Raw genomic sequence first — 19864 nt, 5'->3', positions numbered from 1 at the left:
ATAAAAGTGAATTTACCATAATAACACTGACATTCCTCTCCGGGGACAAAGCAGGAACCGGTTGCACGTGCATTTACCACATCCGCACCTCGGTTCAACAGTTCCTTAACCATTTCCACGTCTTGTTTCAGGACGGCAATATGCATGGGGGTCTCACCTAGAGAATGAGGGAAAATTGAAAAGTGATACTAGAAATAGTTCATTCATGCAAATAGAATAAGAAAGACCTCTGTACAATATATTAAAGTAACTGGGCCTTCTGTATGTTACATGAACACTTTCTGACCTCGATTTTGTGTAGTATTTCTCAATGATCTTCTCATTCAGAAAGGTGGCTCAGATCTACATCATACACCACTTACTGGATATTGCTAATGTTACCTTTTGGATTATCTATCAGTAATTTTACAACAGTGACGGACAAGTTCACCTAAATCTGTAACATGTCTCAAATCAATAGAAATGCAACAACAGCCCCTCCCTTTCCTCAGCTCATCAACACTTGGTTTCCTTCCTAGTTGAATATAAGTAATTATTGCTGAACCTGTTACACAAATTGTGTTTTTTTGGTTGTTGAGAATTTAAAGATCAGATTATAATGATCAGTCTATATTCCCCATTGGTCCCAAGTGTTGTTATGCTTAAAATGGTTGAAGTTGCAAATTTACACATTACCATTAACTCGTTTGGTTTTTCAAGCATTGTCATTTGGGCAATTTATTGGCAGATGGCAATTTCTGTATAAAGATGTTTGCACAATGCTCATAATTATTTGCATATTTAATAATAAACATATTTTATTTCAAAAATCATTTACAAAAAAAGTAAGTGTACTTACGGGACTTTTGAATTAGGAAATTAACATTTCTGTGCTCCTTATACTTAACGCTAATAAGTATTAAAATCCAAGATATTTTACCTTTGTACATGTCAGATGTCATGGGTTCATTGATGAGCGATGGGATCCTATCCAGAATTAACTCTGCAATTTCCTTATTGCCATTGAACAAAGCTGAATGCAATATTGTTTCTTCTAAATTCCCTTCAAATGATAAATTTGAAAATTAGATTCTGAACAAATGCGCATAAGAATATAAAAAAAAAATTAGAGCTGAAGAAGTTTTCACACAGCACATAATTCATCCCACACTGTCTCTGCTGGCTTTTTGGCGATGTAATCCTTAATTTTTCCACTATTCTATTTTCTCCATTGCACTGCATCTTCCATTCCACCTTATTTAAATTCTTGTCCTTTTAAAGATACAAAAGCTTCCACCTTAATTCCTCTATGTCATAAATAAATCTGTGTTCTAACAACTCTCTTTTTGATGCAAAGATATTTTTCCTAATCTCTTTCCTTCTCAGTGTCAATTTCAAATTGATGATCTCCTATTACTGATGCATCAACTATGGAAAACAATATGGCTGCATCCACTTAACAGAAAGCTTTCTGAATTTAAAACTTAATTGAATCTGAAGAAATACATAGAAGCACTCATAGATCCTTTGAGCTTTGGGGAATCAGCAGTGAAATAAATTTGCACAATTGTGCTAAGCAACTGAGACTTATTTTAAAAATTAATTCTTGGACTATGTATTTCTAACAGGGTCAGCATGTATTAGCATCTGTCTCTCAATCCCTTGAGAAAGTGATGGCAAGCATTCTTTTGGAACTGTGGCAGTGTGGTGAAGAGACTATCAATGTGTTGTTCCTGTATTCTGACCAAGTAATGATCAAGCAATATCAATATATATCCAAGTGGGTAGTGGTGATTGGAGAGGAACTTGGAGGTGAAGATGTTCCCTACATCTGCAGTTCGTCTCCTTCTGGGTGATGAACATTGTGGTTTTGGAAGGTGCTTTAAAGAAGACCTGGCATGTCAATATAGTGTACCGTGTCTTGTTAATTGCTGTAGCTAAAGTGTACCATTGGTAGACAGAGTGGGTATTTAAGGTGATGGAGTGGTGCTAAGCAAGCAGATTGATTTATCCTAAGGGATGGTGTCAAGCCTCCTGAGTGTATGGTTGGAGCTGCACTCATCTCAGTAAGTGAGGAATATTTTCTCAGATTCCTGACTGTTTTGCAGATGTTAGAGGAGCTTTAAGGACACTGGAGGTGAGCCGCTTATTGCCAAATGCCCAGTCTCTATCCTTCTCTCGTTCCTGTGGCATTAATGTGACTGTTCGGTTCTAGACAATGTTGACATCCAGGAAATGGATTGTGGCTGTATCAATGACAGTAATGCCATTGGTTGTCAGGGGATTTTTAGAGTCTTTCCTGTTGAGAAGTGATTTATTTATTTATCAGGAAGAGGACCGAAAACATCAGCTTGCTGAACAAATTTGCAAATGTTTAAATGTTTTTAATGTTGCCATTTGTAAGTTTCCTTACAGAAGATGGCAGAGAACTGTGTCTGTGCTGAGCCTCACCTGAAAACCTCAGTCACTGCCAAATAGATATCCCAACTTCTGTAGTATAGTTGGTGAGATCTGTGTTGATCTAAACAGAACATATGGCAAAAGGGCAAGGTTCTCTATAGTCATTATGATGCATTAGGAGAAAGTGAGGACTGCAATGCTGGAGACCAGAGTTGAAATGTGGTGCTGGAAAAGCGCAGCAGGCCAGGCAGCATCCGAGGAACAGGAGAATCCCTTGTAGAGGGAGGAGGAGAGCTTCTTCAAGGTAGACATCAGGTGATTCTCCTGCTGCTCGGATGCTGCCTGACCTGCTGCACTTTTCCAGCACCACACTTTTCAATTATGATGCATTAGTCAAGGTGAGTTAATTCTATGTCCAGAAATTGTATTGTCTGTATATTTTCATAAGTAATGGTTTTTTCCTCTTAGCATGTCACAGATTTAGATATTTGCCACTTCATAGGCTTAAAATAGATGAACAAGAAGTGTATCTTTCATCTTATTTTTTGAGGTACATATCTCAGATAATGGGGTTTTTATGCTAAAGAAGATAATATATTGTGTAACTGCAGAATGTAGCCTACAAATCCAATTATCTGTCTGAAAGAGGTCAATCTTTGATTGGTGATTGTTGCAAGGAAACATAAGGGCCAAAGCTCAACAACTGACCCTGTCAAACCCTATGAGGCAAAAGTAATGAAAAAGATTTCCTATGATTCTCCATAAAGTGAGATTGTAATCTGAGTTGAGACTTCAAGCTATGTCACTCAAGATGAGTTTATATAGGACAGGATTGAAGGACTATACATAGATCCATCAATCTAGACTACACTGATGTATCTATTCAGTAGTAGCAAAGGAATGTCACTGGCCAACATTTACAAATGAATATCTCACCAGCTTCTTGACTAGTAAGTTATAGGAAAAGAAAGGCAAAATAAAAGCTACTAAGTCAAGAGTAAATGTTTAATTTATAAACTTTTAATTCTAAAGGATATACCTCGAACGTAAGGGTCAAAGTCTTCACTTGTCAATAAGGCTTTCATACTGATGGTATCATTTGTGTGAGCTGCTTTAAAAAACTCACTGCCATGTCTGTGAAGAAAAAAAAACATTGTTACATTTATTCAAAGAGAAACAAACATTTAAACCTATAAAATTCATGACTCGCTGGGTGACTCAAATATTCATATTCCCACCTGATTTAAAAGTTTTAGTTTAGCCTGACAAAGGTCAACATTTCAAAACTGATCATATCTGACTAAAACTTTACTCACACGTTTATCAAAATGTGCTGATAACCCTCAGGTATCAAGGTTTTCAGTTAGTTTGCTCTGAATGTTTGAACTGGTTACTGAATTGAAGGTATAATCACTTTATTAGTTAGCACGAACAGAGCAACTACCAACATGTGTCCACTATCTGTCAAAAGTCCAATAGCTGTAGTGCAGGTGAACACTGACCACATTTAATGTTTTTCTGCTTGATATAACTATTTCAGTGAAAGATTTAAAATTATTCAGGATTTATACATTATGTGGCATATTTTAACTTTAAATTATGGTATAAAATGGCTGATGGTGAATGTGAAGGGCTTAAATATTTCTGATTCTTATCTCTATTGAAAAAATTCAATAGATAATTTAAGAGCAGGACAGCCTGGTGGGGTTTGGTTTAGCTCAGTGGGCCTGGTTTTCTAATGCAATGTGATGCCAACAATATGGGTTCAATTCCTGCACCAACTGATGTTACCATGAAAGAGTCTCCTTTTCAACCTCTACCCCATACCTGAGGTGTGGTGACCCGCAGGTTAAACCACCACCCATGAGAGAACAGCTGTAAAGTCTGGTAACAATATGGTGATTTTTAAACTATGGTGTGGTGGCAGATTCTGCCAGGCTCTCTAGACTAGCTTGTGATGCCTTGTGTAATGATTTAACTGATTAACTCACCAGTCCACACTTGCAGGGAATTTTGATATCCTCAATGGCCCATAAATCCAAAGCCATAAAATAACTCATTCGAGGTCCATGCCCACGCCATTTCTTGGCAGATTAGAGTGTAAATCATTGAAAGTATCACGTGATCATTGATGACAATCCTCCTTGCTTACTTTCCACCTCCTTGAAGGTGGACACCTTCTTCAAATTCTTCCAACTGATGGGTTATAGCTTCCAATTTTAAGCTAACCCAATAACTTTGGGGCAGGTTTAGATTGGGTGCTTGATTTTCAACTCATCTACAGTTCTGCTCCATTCACAGGCTTTTTCTGAGTAAGAACGGTTTAAACTCAGGGTTCAGGCTTATGTTTTATATGACTGCCACTGATACTTGTCGGACACTTTATTTAGTATTTACTTCATTTTGGATGTGCCAAATATGGTGTGTAAGTTGGTCAGAAAGTAGGTATGACGATATGGTAAAGCTGGTGGTTTGGCCATGCCCAATTGCAGGGATTGAAAGGTGGAAGAGAAATGTGCCTATGGGGCATGCAGGGACCTTGTAAAGACACTGTTATTACATGAAGGCATAGGGAGAAAAGTGGTGAGCTACAGTCATCAGATACCAACTCTGACTTTCATGTAAGCCAGGAGCATGATGGAATACTCTCCATTTGCCTATATGATTCCAACAACACATAAGAATCTTGACACCATTCAGGGCAAAGTAGCTTGCTTGATTGGCACCACATCCACATTCACTTCCTCCACCACTGACACCCACTAGCAGCAGTGTGTACAATCTGCAGGATGCACTGTAGAAATTCACCAAGGCTCCTAAGATAGCACCCTCCAATGCAAGATCACTTTCATCTCGAAGGACAAGGGCAACAGATACATGGGAGCATCACCACCTGCAAGTCCCTCTCCATCATTCACCATCCTGACTTGGAAACATATTGCCATTTGTCCGATGTCACTGGGTCATATCTAGGAACTCCCCCCGATGATGTTCTGGGTGTATCGACACCAAATGCTTTACACAGTTCAGGAAGGCAGATCATCAACACTTTCTGAAGGACAGACAGAGATAGGGAACCAGTGATGCCCATATTCCAATGAAGGAACAAAAATAACAAAATGCAGTTACATGGAAACGAGGTACCATAAAGACAAATTTGAACTTATTTCCTTGAGGTCAAGAATCTGATTTCCATTGTGCCATATTTCCCAACATGTTTTTTGCCATTGACAATGCCACTTCAGGGAGCAGGAAATCTGGCCCAATGTGTCTATGGCCACTTCCAGTGAGGCAGGCAGCACTAAAAAACATTATGATGACTTCTTACTTCCACGGTCTCAGCGGGAAGCTGCACAGACCCGGAATCCTCATCAAGGGGATGAGAGGAAATTTGTTGAATATAGTCTGCTGTTCTGAAAAATAATTTGGCCCTCTTAAAGAGATGCTGAATTTAATGAAAAGGGGCTTGCTTCTCAATAGAGCAACAGGGCAGAGAGAAAGCTCCCAGATTCACTGATGTGTTGCTGGAGGACTTAATCATGAGGTGGACTAGAGGAGAGATGTCACATTGCCTTGGGGAGATAGGCAGCCCTCAAGGTATACAGTTTTAAGGGAACAGACAGGCATAATAAAACAAGGAGTTTTGCCAGGAGTATGATGTTGAGAAGTTTTAATTGCCTCACAAAGATGGGCATTATCAGTGAATGCTTCTTCAAAGGACATTTTCTATCCACTGTGCCTTCAACCTTACACTCCTGTGAATGCCCCGCCCAGATTACTCATATATCAGGAATCCTCAGGACCAAAGACTCATGTCTAACATTCAGATTCTTCACTTCAGCCATGTACATGTTCTCCTGATGACAGCCCTGCACCTACCTCTCACAGCTTTCAGCTCTTCAGCTAAGGCAGGATCATAAAACTGAACAGAGCCACAGAATCATCAACATTCTGCCATCTCCCTTTGACCACTATAAAAGAGGGCAAAATAAAACCATCTCATCCCAAGCCTGATGGTGGTGTGCAACATGGGCCTGGCTGTGACAGAGTCTATAACATTCAGCATCACTGAAAGTATGCAAGAGAATGGTATGATATTCCCTTATGCACGTCACCATTTCTTCTTCATCCTCATCATGTATATGGCAAGTTATTGAGCATAAGTGGACTGCGGCTGGCACTATGAGGATTCCATTATGAGGCCTAGATGAGGACTTTGATAAGGTAACTTCCAGGAGAGCACTGCTGAAGGTACGCACCAAGCTACTCAATGAATTGGAAGGCATACCAGACAGCCTCTTGTCACAAGAAGCAGAGAGGAAACCGGCTCCAATGTGACATCAGGCATTGCATACAACTTGGTGCAGGCCAATGTAAACTTAGAAACAATGCACGGGCAGCTTCTTTCTGTTTCGACTCTGACAGGAGGAGCTGCTGGTAAGCCCAACTACTCCCTGAGCCATATTAAAAGTTTAAACATTTTATTTAATCATTAATATCGTCAAACTGTTTCTCTTTATTATTGTTATCCAGAACAAAAGAGATCTTTGCCAGATTTCTTCAATACATTCAAACATAACTTGGTTATTAGAAATGAATATATTCTTTAAACAACTGGCAATACAGGTCACTAACTAAGATATGGTGCAGAAATAAACTGCATACCTATAGTCCTTCACAAACACTTTCATACAGAGAAGACGAGATTTTACAGCTCTGTGAATGTAATGTGGTTTTGAAAAAAATAGACATAGAAAGGAACAACATTCTCGAAGGCAGGACCCGAATGCAGAAAATATAATGGGTTGATTTCTCATTGTTTCTTTGTTCATCCATTGTTGAGATCTGTTACTGACAGTCACGGAATGATGGAAGATCTTCAAACCAGATTTCACATTCAAATGGGAAATAGTCAGGAGTCCTAAACTTTTAATCTTTATCAGAATTTTACAAACTTCTTCACTGAGTTAGAATCAGCATTTTAGTTGATTTTGCCTTAAAGAATTATCTCTTATGGACTGAGAGATAACATGGCTTTTCCTTGTAAGGCCCTGCCCCTGTAGCACTGTCATACCTAGGTGTGTACTAATAAAGCAACTTTAGAGTTTGCTGCTGAACAATAGTTTCAAGAGTTTTTCCCAAGTCTATTTATTCAACAATTAAGTCATAAAACATCCCTAATTTCTTCTTGCAGGGTTTTGTAAGACACTCATTCTACAAAGTCAGTTAATATTTTGTAAACAACTGATAAACAATTTTCTCCTTGATATTTTAATGTTTTAGTTGCAACCCAGTAAAGGTGAAACAGTCCCATATAACAGTTTGTCATAATCCATAAATATATATGTTTTCTTAACATCCCAAATATCTCAGTCAGTGAAAGTATTGCTTGAGCACACAGATGCTCTGCTCCACAATCTTTTCTGTGGTTCTGGGATCTTCAATATATAGTCTTGTGTTTCATTGATGATAACAGTTGGGGACTGGTATTGGGAGGGCAGTAAGGGCTTGGGATAGTTAATCAGCAACATGCTTCATGGATAGCCTCGTCTCCCAGCAACCTCTTATTCTTCTTGCAGGCCTGAAAATGTTGGGAGTAACACACTACATAATCATGGTTGCTGCATGGATGGCCTGTACTCACAAATGTGATGCATTAAGCATAGTTGCACAAAAACTGAATGTTGCTTGATTTATAGCCTTGTGACTTCTATAGCTCTATTTATTGACTTTGAGAGTTCATAGCATCATATGCCAAAAGTAGATGGAATGACAATAAATCTAATAAATCCTGGCAAAGCCACATGCCCTATATATCATATATATAGTCCTGCTTCTCCCTCTTTGAAGACAGCATGAAGTAATCACTTTTTTTTAGTTGATAGGACTTCTACCACCATCTTAATGTATCAATGGATGGAATACTTGAGAAGTTGGCCAAGTAGCTAGCTACTGCCTAGAAAGAACAATCATAAGAGGTTTAAGCCTCTATGGTCTTATTGGTCACTGACAGTACCATTGTCACTCTGCTGTAAGTTGTGGCCTGAGGTAGGTGGCACAGTTTTGTGACAGCTTCCAGTTGAACCTGGTATTGTTCATAATACAGACAGCTGTATCAGAAGCGTTTTCAGAAACTCATGATGGATCGGGCCTTCTGTGGAATGTTCTCCCCTTCCTCCCTCTGTGCAGAACTTTCCTTTACTGCAAGCTTCTAATTTGTTGATCCTGCTACTGACACACATGAAGTTTGCACCGCCTCTGTGCTTTTTTCCAACGTGGGTGGCCAAATTCTCTGACCTCCCTGAATGGATTTAAAACTCACCAACAGACTTTTAAACGAAAACCCCAGTCCTTTCACCAATTTTGCTGCAAAAGGAGGTAAAGTAAATTACAAGTGACCCAACAGCAAAGTGGTTTACTGATTCTTTAAATCACAGCAATGGGGGGGTCCCTTGTGCAGTTGAATGTAAATTCAGTTTGGAGTCATTAGCAGACTATTCACTGAACCTGAGTGATCCAGGTTTTCAGAAAGATGCATCAAACTCAGCTGGAAATACTGACCAACACCAGCAACGACGTCCCATTATGTCAATAACACACAAATGCTTTCGACCTGCAGCACTGCTCTCACAGGCAAAGCCAATTGAGGACGTTTGGCTTTTTGTGCTGGGGTTAGGGAAGCCCATTTCACAGCATTTCTACAATAACGAATGATTGAATTGTGCATTTTCTTTTCCCAGAACACTGCATATTCAGAGTTAACCTCCCATAATGATCTTCTCTATCCCATATCCTACTCTGTGCTTCTTTTGTGTTTAACAGAGCACTGCAATACTATTTTAAAGGAAATATTACTTTTGACAAGTTATAAGCAATTACACAATTTACCTTGTTGTGTCATTCATATCCATTGTGACATGCATGTGGACTTTGTCAAATAATTTGGACAGTTCGAGGTCACAGTGAAATCCTTTAAAAATGAAAATACAAATGTAAGCATTTGCTTTAAGAATTAAAAATAAAGTTTGCTCATGCTTATTCTGAATCTCCCAAATTGTCAGCACTACCAAGTATTCTGCATTAAGATTACTAAATGGTTTATTTTAAGGTTTAATCCATTTTAATGTGGAAAAATATGCTCATGCAACCATTTCATCAGGATGATTTTTTTTAACTTTGAACTCCTTTCTGTATGCAGAACATTAATCTATTTGATTTTGGTCTTTTTATTAATTCTAACTAGTTAGATGAAGTCATGGTTTTCAGTCAAATTATACTTATAATGAAATTGCGAATGTAAAGTGTTTGTGTTTTAGTATGATATTCAAAAAAGGTGATTACAACAGGATGGCAGCTTTAGAAATTAAATGTTCAAAGTTCATCTTGAAAATCTCATAGAATTAGCAATTAGGAAGGTCAGTGCATACCTTAAATTACAACTCAGTCAAGATGGAAAATTAGTTGTGCAGCATTCATTTAATAAGAATAGCTAATCTCCATACTCCGAACTTATTAATTTTTACATGATGCTTTTCAAATTGTTTGGATTAACCTCATCTTTAATTTTGAAAATTTTAATTGAGTTTATCCAAAGAGTAAATTTAAGTTCTTTAAGTTACTCTGATCAGTCCCATTCTTAACATCTGGAATTTTTTGGATGATAGCATTTGTATAATTACTTGGGCTCTGTACTGTTTATTGTATGCTATATCCATTGTTTAGTGAGAAGTTCCACATTGTAACTTCAGACTGAATTTTTACATATGTCTTGTGTTACCTTGTGTTATTATAGTGATAGAAATAGACTGTCAGTTTTTGACTTCTATCATTTGATTTTTAATACCTGGGACCTTATGTGGACTAAAATAGTTTTTTAAAAAAGGAAAACACTGACAGAAGATGGCTGATGTAATTACATGACCACAGATTTTGCTAGTTCATAAAACCATCAATAAACAAGGGGTCAATGTCTGTTCAGGCATGAGTGCTGACCACAGTAATGGTAAGGAATTATATTCCCACCACTGACTGTTTTATGGTCAGACTTTGATGAACTTGTACATGGCTTTCAGCAACCTTACATTCATTCAAAAAGATGAGTTAACTGTGGCTGAGAAAGGAAGTTAAGGATTATATAAAATTCAATGGAAAAGCTAATAATGTTACCAGAAATAGTTTTTTGAATGTAACAAAATAACTCCAAGAAACTGAAAAGGAAGTATCAAATATAATATGAATACATTATAGCAAAAACAAAGAAGTAGATTGCCAAAGCTTCTATAAATACATAAAAAAGGAAATGTTTAGTTAAAATGAATGTGTGTCTATTAGATACAGAGTCAGGAGAATTTATAATAGTGAATAGAGAAATGGCAGAAAAATTACGTGTTTATGTCTGTTTTCATGGTGGAAGCTTTAATAAATCGCCCAGAGTTAGAGATCTAAGTGACCAGTGAGAATGAGCTGTTGAACAGAGTTAGCATCAGCAAAAAGCTTGAGAAATTAATGGGCCTGGAAGTTGATAAATCTCTTGGACTTGATCTTGTATATCCCCGTGCTTTGAAATGGGTGGCTTGGTGACCCATCTTCCAAATTTGTAGAGATTCTGGAGTGATTCCTGCAGATTGGAAGCTAGCAAATGCTCCCAACTATTTAAGGGAGTTAGAGAGAATGCTGGGAACTACAGACCCGACAGCCTTACATTAGTTGTCGGGAAATTGCTACAATGTATTATAAAGGATGTGACAAGTGGATATTTGGACAATAATGATCTGACTGGGTATAGTCTGGATTTGCAAATGAGAAATGGCATTTGACAAACTTGTTGGGGTTTTTGAAGACATTACTAATAAAACTAATAAAGGGAGGTGAATATATGTAGTATCCTGGAATTTTCAGAAGGCTTTTGATAAAGTCCTCCACAGAAGATTAGCAAAATTAAAACACGTAATAGGTTGCAGAGGGCTATGGAAGCTAGACTTTGACTATGTTGAAAGTAGGGATTTATATATTTCTGATTATCGGTGGTGTAAAGGGTTATGAGGATAACATGGGTAAAAGGCATTGGGAGTATTTGATCAGCATAATCGTCTTAAATGGTAAAGCAGGCTTGACAAGCTGAAGGCCTTATTCCTGTTCCATACCCAACAGAGTTATCCACTGGACATCAAATGTACAAAACCAAGTTTCAACCTCAACCAGTTCAACTGGATTGATGTGAAGTTCAATGAGAATGTGATGTAGTCGACACCTTACAGAAGGCAGACATCAGACCTCCACCCACCGCCATCATAGAAATCAAACTTATAAAAATGTTTGACTCTGGTACATGGATTATGGAACTGGATGGTGAAGGATTAAAATTTAGGCTCAATTGAGGGAAACAAGTCTGACTGTCTTTCCCAAAGCAAGGTTCGTAACCAGAGTAGGACAAAGAGAGAATGCAGAATGTGTGTGTTGTCATTCCAAATTTCATATTGTTATCTCATATCTTATGACAGAACACTCACTGTAAATAAAAGGAGAAATATTACTGGGTTTTTGTTTCATATGGTGGGGAGGTGTTATGATAAAAATGGTGCAAATGGACAATCAATTTCCATCATCTTCATGACTGTGAAACATTGTTTTCATGAAGAAAAACACTGATTTGAAAAGCCAGTGATCACAGGAACACAAGTTTAGCCAATTCATTGAGTCACCATGAAACAAGACTTATCTGAAACTAACTGACATGTCACCAAGATGTCTGAAAACAGTCATTCAGGTCTGTACTTCCTGTTTGTTTTCCACCTTTCTGGAAGCTTTGTATATTAAGATGAAAGTCACCTGCAGATGGTCCAGCTTGGAAAAAGAACAACAAAAATACTAGAAAGAGTAATACACAAATGAACTGTACTTTAGGCAATAGTTTTTGGAGAGAGGAAGGAACATTGATTTGTGATATAGAGCTGGAGTTCTCACTTTCTTGCTCATATTTCTCTCAGTCACTGGGAAAACAGCATCTGGTCGTAATGCAAGTTGAAAAAACATCCATTTACTGAGAACTCAAAGATATCTACAAATCTTATTACTGCTGAGGATACAAGATATCAATTAATCAACTGTGTTTCTGGTTTAAACCTAATCCCTAAAGGCTCTGAGGGCTTTTTCTTTAAATTACATATTCTGGACTTTCTTTTTATTAAACCATGCATTTTCGTTTTTAAACTTTAAATCTGTGTTATTGTGTGTTTGATGTTGCATTATTTACCTTGGGGTTTAATTAAAAAATTCCTCTGTTCATCATCCAACAAAATTTTCTAACTGGAACCTTAATTTTAACCAGTCCCATGTTTTAATGGAAGTGTGATTTAATGGGAAAACAAAGTAAACATCTTTGTTGCAGCCAAAAAAAGCTTTAAAAAGAGGGGAGTTGTTTCACCCCTCTACATCATCAGAACACTTATGCTGTTTCTGGCTTGCTCTCCTACACTCCTCATTGAACTTGGGCTGATCCCCAAATATCATGGTAACAGTAAAATGAGTGATATGTGGAATACAATTGTGTAGTTCCTGATGGTGCACAGAGTATCATATGGATGTCTACTTTTGAGCTGTTTGATCTCTTCTAAATCTATCCAATGTTGCATGCTGCAGTGCCACACCATATTTTGGAGGATATCGTCAATGCGAAGATGGGACTTTGTATCCACTGTGCAGTGAATATTCCTACGAATACTGTCTTGAGCAGATGCATTTGTCACAAGTGGATTGGCGATTGTGAGGCCAAGTAAAATTGTCCTTCTTGTTGGTTATTTCAGATTCGAACGGTTTGGTCAATAGTGGTGCTACTGAGCCGTTTCTTGTGATGGATGCTGAAATATCCCACCAAAAGTCCAAGCAGCTACTACTACCATCAGTTTTTTTGTTTATAGTCATAGCTAACATAGCACAGGAGATCATTCTGCCCATCAAGTCCATGCTGGTGTTTAACGTGGAAAAACACTACTTCAATTGCAGTGGAAGAGCTGCAACAAGCAGATGTTTTCCTTGTCCAGTTTCACATGATGCTGTCACATTTCATGGGATCTGAAGTCAATGTTGAGGATTTCGCTTTGCAGATAGAATATTCCAGAACCCAAATATCCGTTTCACTCCTTGTACTTTCCTCTAGCCCTTCATACCTTTCTTTTTCCAGTAGAAATCAAATTTCCTTTCGGAAATTACTGCTGAATTTGTTTAATTCATCCACCTCTCCAAATCATAAAAATCTACTGCATAAAATGTAATTTTTCTCATTCATTTTTGAATTATCTTAAGTCTGTGCCCTCTGGTTACCAACAATCCTGTAGTGGAAACACTCTGTCCTTATTTACTCTAACAATATCCCTCATTATTTGGAACTCCTTCATTAAATTTCCCTTCCATAACCTTCAGTGATTTAAAGAGAACAACACCAGCTTCTTTATGTTTTCCATACGGGGTGGCACGGTGGCTCAGTGGTCAGCACTGCTGCCTTACAGCGCCAGGAGCCCGGGTTCAATTTCTGCCTCACGCAACTGTCTGTGTGGAGTTTGCACGTTCTCCCCATGTCTGCGTGGGTTTCCTCTCACAATCCAAAGATGTGCAGGTTAGGTGAATTGACCATGCTAAATTGCCTGTAGTGTGAAGTGCATTAGTCAGGGGTAAATGTAGGGGAATGGGTCTGGGTGGGTTGCTCTTCAGAGGGTCAATGTGGACTTATTGGACCAAAGGGCCTGTTTCCATGCTATAGGGAATCTAATCTAATCAAAGTCCTTCATTCATGCTGCCACTCTGATACATCTTTTCTGAATTCCCACCATTGTCGTGACATCATTCCAAATTGTAGTACTTATAAAAAAATTCTAAAGTATAGTGCCAAAAACAGGAATAATAATCTAGGTAAGGCCTAACTATTGATTTCGTAATCTTTGTTTTTGTATTCTCTGCCTCAATTTCTAAAGATAACAATCTCCAGGTTTTACTATTCCTAAATAATTTTTAAAATTGTTCCATTTAGTTTCTTACTTTTTCCCCAAAAAGTTTAAGCATATATTTAAATAATATTTTTATTGTTTTAAGTGAATAGTATGTTTTAACATTTACATTTAATTTTTATTTTCCAAATATAAGTAGTCTTTAGGCCAGTATTTACACATAATACCATTCACCAGCTGTGACAAAGTCTGGAAGAGCATTTCTAGTAACAGCTACTGTTATAGCGCTGATTATAATTTTGTTACTTTATGCCTAAAAACAAGTTTAATATTCTTACCTTACACTCTCTTTTTGATCATTTCGGCGATAGGTCTCACAGCACAATGTGGCTTTGACACTAGTTCTTAGAGGACAGACTATCTGCGACAAATTGTTTTGACAACACACAGGCCAATTTCTTGCCATGGTTTCTGTGTATTAGGGAAACGTTTCAGTCACTAACAGGAAACACCAGTTTAACCACCTTTATCACAACATTTCCTTGGCATTTAAATTAAATTCACTAAAGGTAAAAGTGAATTGCACATAAAAACAGAATAGAACATCAAACAGATGTACTCCCACAAACTTTACATTCAATCATTCACACAAGAACATTTGTAGCTGTTGATATTTTGCTTTGCATTAACTAAAAGAAATGAGTTTCAGAGATTTTGGGTGTTTAATCCAGCAGGGAAAGTAGGGCACTTAATTAAATTTTCTTTCTTAGTACAGAATAAAGAACAAATTAAGGAAGTCCCGTGATACCCTGAAAGCCTTTGAGAACTGACATTCTGAGCCAAAATGGCAACAGTCTGAACATGCACAGCAATAAACTGAGATTTCTTGACCCCATTCTGAGATTGAGCTGCAGGACTCAGATTTTGGGTGACCTGTGCTGCAATGAAAGTGACTCAATATACGGATATTCATAATATGAAAAAGAAGCTTATTTCATAATCATCTTCTAAAAATACCTATTGTTCAAATTTTGTCGAAAAACATTTCTGAAAATGTATCCCACAAAGAATGATAATTCAAGCTATCATGCGTCAATAACAAAATATACATAATACAAAGCATTGAACAATCACATAGTTTAATAATGGCCAATAATTTCACATAATCACTTAATGTCCTTTGGAAATCATAGTACTTAGTGATATATTGTTTAAGTTTTGTTGATCAGCAACTTTATTTACATAATATACACTTTACACTAATAGTGAATAGAAGCTCTCACAATACACTTGTCTACATGAATATTGCTGACAACAAACCCAGGCAAAATCTATTCCGCGTAGTTGCATAATCACCCTAGACCCCATTATAAAAACTGTAAAAGGAACACATGAACGTAATTTATGCTTGTGTTTAGTAGAAAATTTTGCATGTTGCTTCATATAACATCATTATTCACTTTGGTAAAGTATTAAAAAGTTGGTATTACAATTATTTAAAAAGTGTTCAGGCACTATAAAAATAATATAGCCAACCAAGCAAATGTGAATACCAGTCAGTCAGAAATTTTAATCTTTTTCATACTACAACAGAACATTAATTGCTATATTGTGTTCTTAAAGTAAATTAACATCTCAAAAAAAACTAATCTCTTTTGTAACTCCAAGAAAATTGATTATAATACATGTCAGTACCATTTTACTTCAAATTTGAATTGATTTAAATCACTTTTGTTTAAAAAAAGGCAATAAAAGATGTCCAAAGGACTATATTAGCTTAATTCATTGGTAGGAAAGATGATGGAATCCTTACTCAAAGAAGGACCAGAAAGACATCTGGAGCCTGGATTTCCTAAGGCATGAACATACAGTACCAACTTCACAAAATTCTTTGAAAAAGTAACAGAAAAGGAAGACAAGGCCTTCAATAAGATGCCACTTAGTTGGCTCACAAATAAAGCCATAAGACAATTATCAGAATGGATAGCATGCTGGTGACAAAGCAGGCAAAGGGGTTCAACATGACTATTCAGACTAGCAAAAAGTGGAAAATAGTATTTCATGAGGACTAGTGCAGGGACTCTGATATTCAACACTTGCAATGAACTACTCTGGGCTTGAAAATTGGAAACCCAATTTAAAATCTAGTGGAAGATATCAAATGGGGATGTATAATAAATTCAAAGAGGGACAACAACAAAATATAGGAAGGCACTAACAATCTCCATGAATCACTGTGCAAGTGGCAATTGAACTTCAATAAAGCTAAATGTAAGGTTTTTTTTCTGACAGGAAGAATAAAGAGGTTTTATACTATTTCTTAAATAACTGTCTAAAGGGGCAGGAGAGCAAAGAGTTTGGGGTGTGGATGTTTAAATCACTATGTATAATGATATCAGTTAACAAGACCATAGTAATTAAACAAGCACCTGGGTAATTTTCTGGCAGAACAGAACTAAAATCACGAGTTATGTTATGCTTACATACATTCTCGATTAGATAACACAAGGTAGTCTAAGCTGTTCATGTTTCAATATTATATGGAAAACAAAGGCACTGGAGCAAATGCAAAAAAAAACAAATTATTAGAAGACATTAGAAGACAGAGTTTATTCCAGTAAGAAAAGATTGAACAGGTTGAAGATTTTTTTCTATTCAAAATGAAGGCCTAAGACCTGTTAGAGGTCTTTCATTTTACAGGATACACTTATGGATTTCTCCACTGTGGGGCCAACCAGAAATCGATTCCATAAATTTATGACAGACAATAAGTCCAGTATGAATTCACAAGGAAATTCTTTACAGAGAGAGTGATTAGAATGTGGTAGTCACAACTGTCAGATGTCGTTGAGATGAATTGCATAGATGCATTTAAGAGAAATTAGATAAACACAGGTCAGAGAGAATAATGGAATTATTATTGATTGCGATAGATTGCACGGTGGCACAGTAGTTAGCACTGCTGCCTCACAGCGCCAGGGACCTGGGTTCAATTCCCGCCTCAGGCGACTGACTGTGTGGAGTTTGCATGTTCTCCCCGTGTCTGCGTGGGTTTCCACCGGGTGCTCCGGTTTCCTCCCACAGAATTGGCCATGCTAAATTCCCCGTAGTGTTAGGTAAGGGGTATATGTAGGGGTATGGGTGGGTTGCGCTTCGGCGGGTCGGTGTGGATTTGTTGGGCCGAAGGGCCTGTTTCCACACTGTAAGTAATCTAAAACGAGATCAAAATGAGAGGAGACTTGCGTGAGGCATAAACATGTGAACATGTTGGGTCCAATGCTCTGTACGTTATTAATACAATGCACTCATAACTATTTCATTGTACGTATAAATTCAATACCAAAAATCAACATTTGTTTGTTTAATTGAACAAGTATTAGTTGACCATATGCACCACATAATTAAAAATCCGATAGAAAAATCTAACATTTCACTTTTGTGGAAATTTCTGCCACCTTGACATTAACGAAGCCAGATTGACTTACGTACTTAATTTTAAAGCTTTAAATTTTTATGCATTAAAATTATTAAAATATCTGCACTGTGCAGAATAGTGCACATCATGGATCAGGAACTATATGCTTCTTCACATACCCTTTTATTCTCATAACTGACAAACTTCCAAATGAAGGATTACACTTAAATTGCACCAATTTACTTGCTCAGAAATAGATTGAAAGTTTAGGACCTTTATGGAATAACCAAGCTAAAACTGTTTTCAGCTTCTCTCTTCATGGTTTTTTTTTTAACCTCTTTGATTGTCATTTCAAAGCAACAAGTTTTAAAGCAGTTTTAAATATAATATAAATTTCTTTCAGAAAACAAAACAGACAAAAATAGCAACAGTAAATCCTTGAGCATAAATGGATTACTTCTGTATTGAGTCTCCCTATTACACAGAAAAAAAATTGCTCAATATCCTTTGAACAGAATATTACTCAGTAACACAATGAAGTTGGGTTTGGTAACACTGGATGAATTACAAACTATTGCATGAAGTACAGTTCTCTATGAAATACATTTTGTTACAAAGCTGCAAACAAAGCTAAATGCTCTGACTTAACTTTGATAAGCACAATGGGATTGATTTTTGACTGTGCAAAAGTATAAAATGGAGGGTTTGAATTAATGGAAACCAAAATCAGGAAGAGTGTAAAATGTACGGTGACTGGCTCTCACTCATTTTACAATATTGCACAAAGTCATGAGCTACCCACTGTGTGCAGTGCCTAAGAGCAGTGCTTCTTACATGATTAGTTATGTTTACAAATTAACATCTAATCATAATGATAAATATCACTCATTTGAAAATAGGCTTTGATGAACTTCAGACGCGTTCAAGAATTGCTTACGTTATAATTGACTTTCCATTGAAAAAATATTTTTGTAGGAGTTCCAAAATGCCTCAAACAAACATGACTGAACATTTTACAATTCAAAAAAAGTGTTCTATGAACTTTTGAGGACTCTTTCACATTGAACATATTACAAATTACAATCAGGAAGCAGATGCATTTAAAGGGTTTTAATACTTTATCTTTAAGTATGTCCAAACTTAAATTAACCTGAAAAATACATTATATATCTTTATGTAGAAGTTCCTTTAAAATATTGTGGGTCAAACAAATCAAATTGGATAATGAAACAAAATCATTATAAAGCTAATTGTAAGAATGTCACATCTCTGCCCGCCGATTCGTCCTTGCAGCAGGGTCATCTCTGTCTTCTTCTTCTTCCTCCTCCTCCTCTTCATAATTTTCATCTTCTTTCTCCCCTTCCTGATTGGTTTCATCAGCTATTGCCTCTTGTTCTTGTTTGTTAGGATCCCCTTCTTTCTTATCAATCTACGAATTGTAAAAATGACAAACCACTAAGAAAACATACTTTTTAAATACATGATATAATTTGACAGAATGCCTAATGCAGACACACGTGAAAATCTTAACTCTCTTTTCTACAAACAAACCTAGCTCAGACATGACTAAACATAACCATGCGAAATGACAACATTGCCAACTTTAAAGACTCGAGTTTCCTAATTAAATACGTTCACAATGAAACATGCATGTTTCAGCCCAAGTACACAACTTCTTTGTATTTACCTGATGTAGTAACACTCAAACCTTTTTTTTATTGTTGGCAAACACTCACCCTGTTATTTAGGTGGTCTGGGTTTGTTGGAAAATAATAAACTCATTACTAAGATGCTCAGGTGCAGTGATAAGTCCCAACCTGCTCGAGTGTGTAAGAGCATCCCTGAACAGGTTCATTACAAAATATCTCAACTAATTACTAATCCCCTTCCCTTGGTCTATCAAATCCATTTTCTCTCTATTGTAAAACACTAAGATACCTCATAACTGGATACCAATATTGTATACAAATCATGTTGTTGTTGCTTCCCTGTACTTGACCTAAATGAAAACATATGTTGATCAATTTTGGAATAAAAACAGCAGATCATGCCACATCAACAATCATTGGGGTTTTCATGTAAGGTACTCTTTGTCAAATATTGAATTAATGGATGGAGTTTATTTGAAACG

General features: G+C 36.9%; 2 protein-coding genes across 3 annotated transcripts in view; both read right to left on the bottom strand.

Annotated features, from left to right (window-relative positions):
- LOC132821544 (transient receptor potential cation channel subfamily V member 6-like) overlaps positions 1–14745 on the bottom strand; it is a 36559-nt gene extending 21814 nt beyond the window's left edge. Inside the window, exons 1-5 of one of the 2 annotated variants that reach the window (XM_060834172.1) lie at positions 14657–14745; positions 9268–9349; positions 3419–3513; positions 920–1042; positions 17–157 (exon numbers count right to left, since the gene is read on the bottom strand). In XM_060834172.1, coding sequence (XP_060690155.1) covers positions 17–157; positions 920–1042; positions 3419–3513; positions 9268–9302 — 394 coding nt within the window. In that variant the 5' untranslated portion in view covers positions 9303–9349; positions 14657–14745. The remainder of the gene's footprint in view (positions 1–16; positions 158–919; positions 1043–3418; positions 3514–9267; positions 9350–14656) is intronic. The other variant, XM_060834173.1, reaches the window with a different exon arrangement.
- Positions 14746–15440: 695 nt separating this feature from the next.
- The window catches only part of golim4a (golgi integral membrane protein 4a), a 104737-nt gene continuing 100313 nt past the window's right edge, over positions 15441–19864 (bottom strand). The window contains exon 14 of the mRNA XM_060834820.1: positions 15441–19162. Coding sequence (XP_060690803.1) covers positions 18995–19162 — 168 coding nt within the window. The 3' untranslated portion in view covers positions 15441–18994. The remainder of the gene's footprint in view (positions 19163–19864) is intronic.

This window comes from Hemiscyllium ocellatum, chromosome 13 (assembly GCF_020745735.1).
Source record: "Hemiscyllium ocellatum isolate sHemOce1 chromosome 13, sHemOce1.pat.X.cur, whole genome shotgun sequence".
NCBI lineage: Eukaryota > Metazoa > Chordata > Chondrichthyes > Orectolobiformes > Hemiscylliidae > Hemiscyllium > Hemiscyllium ocellatum.
This window is presented reverse-complemented; position numbering and strand designations above follow the sequence as displayed.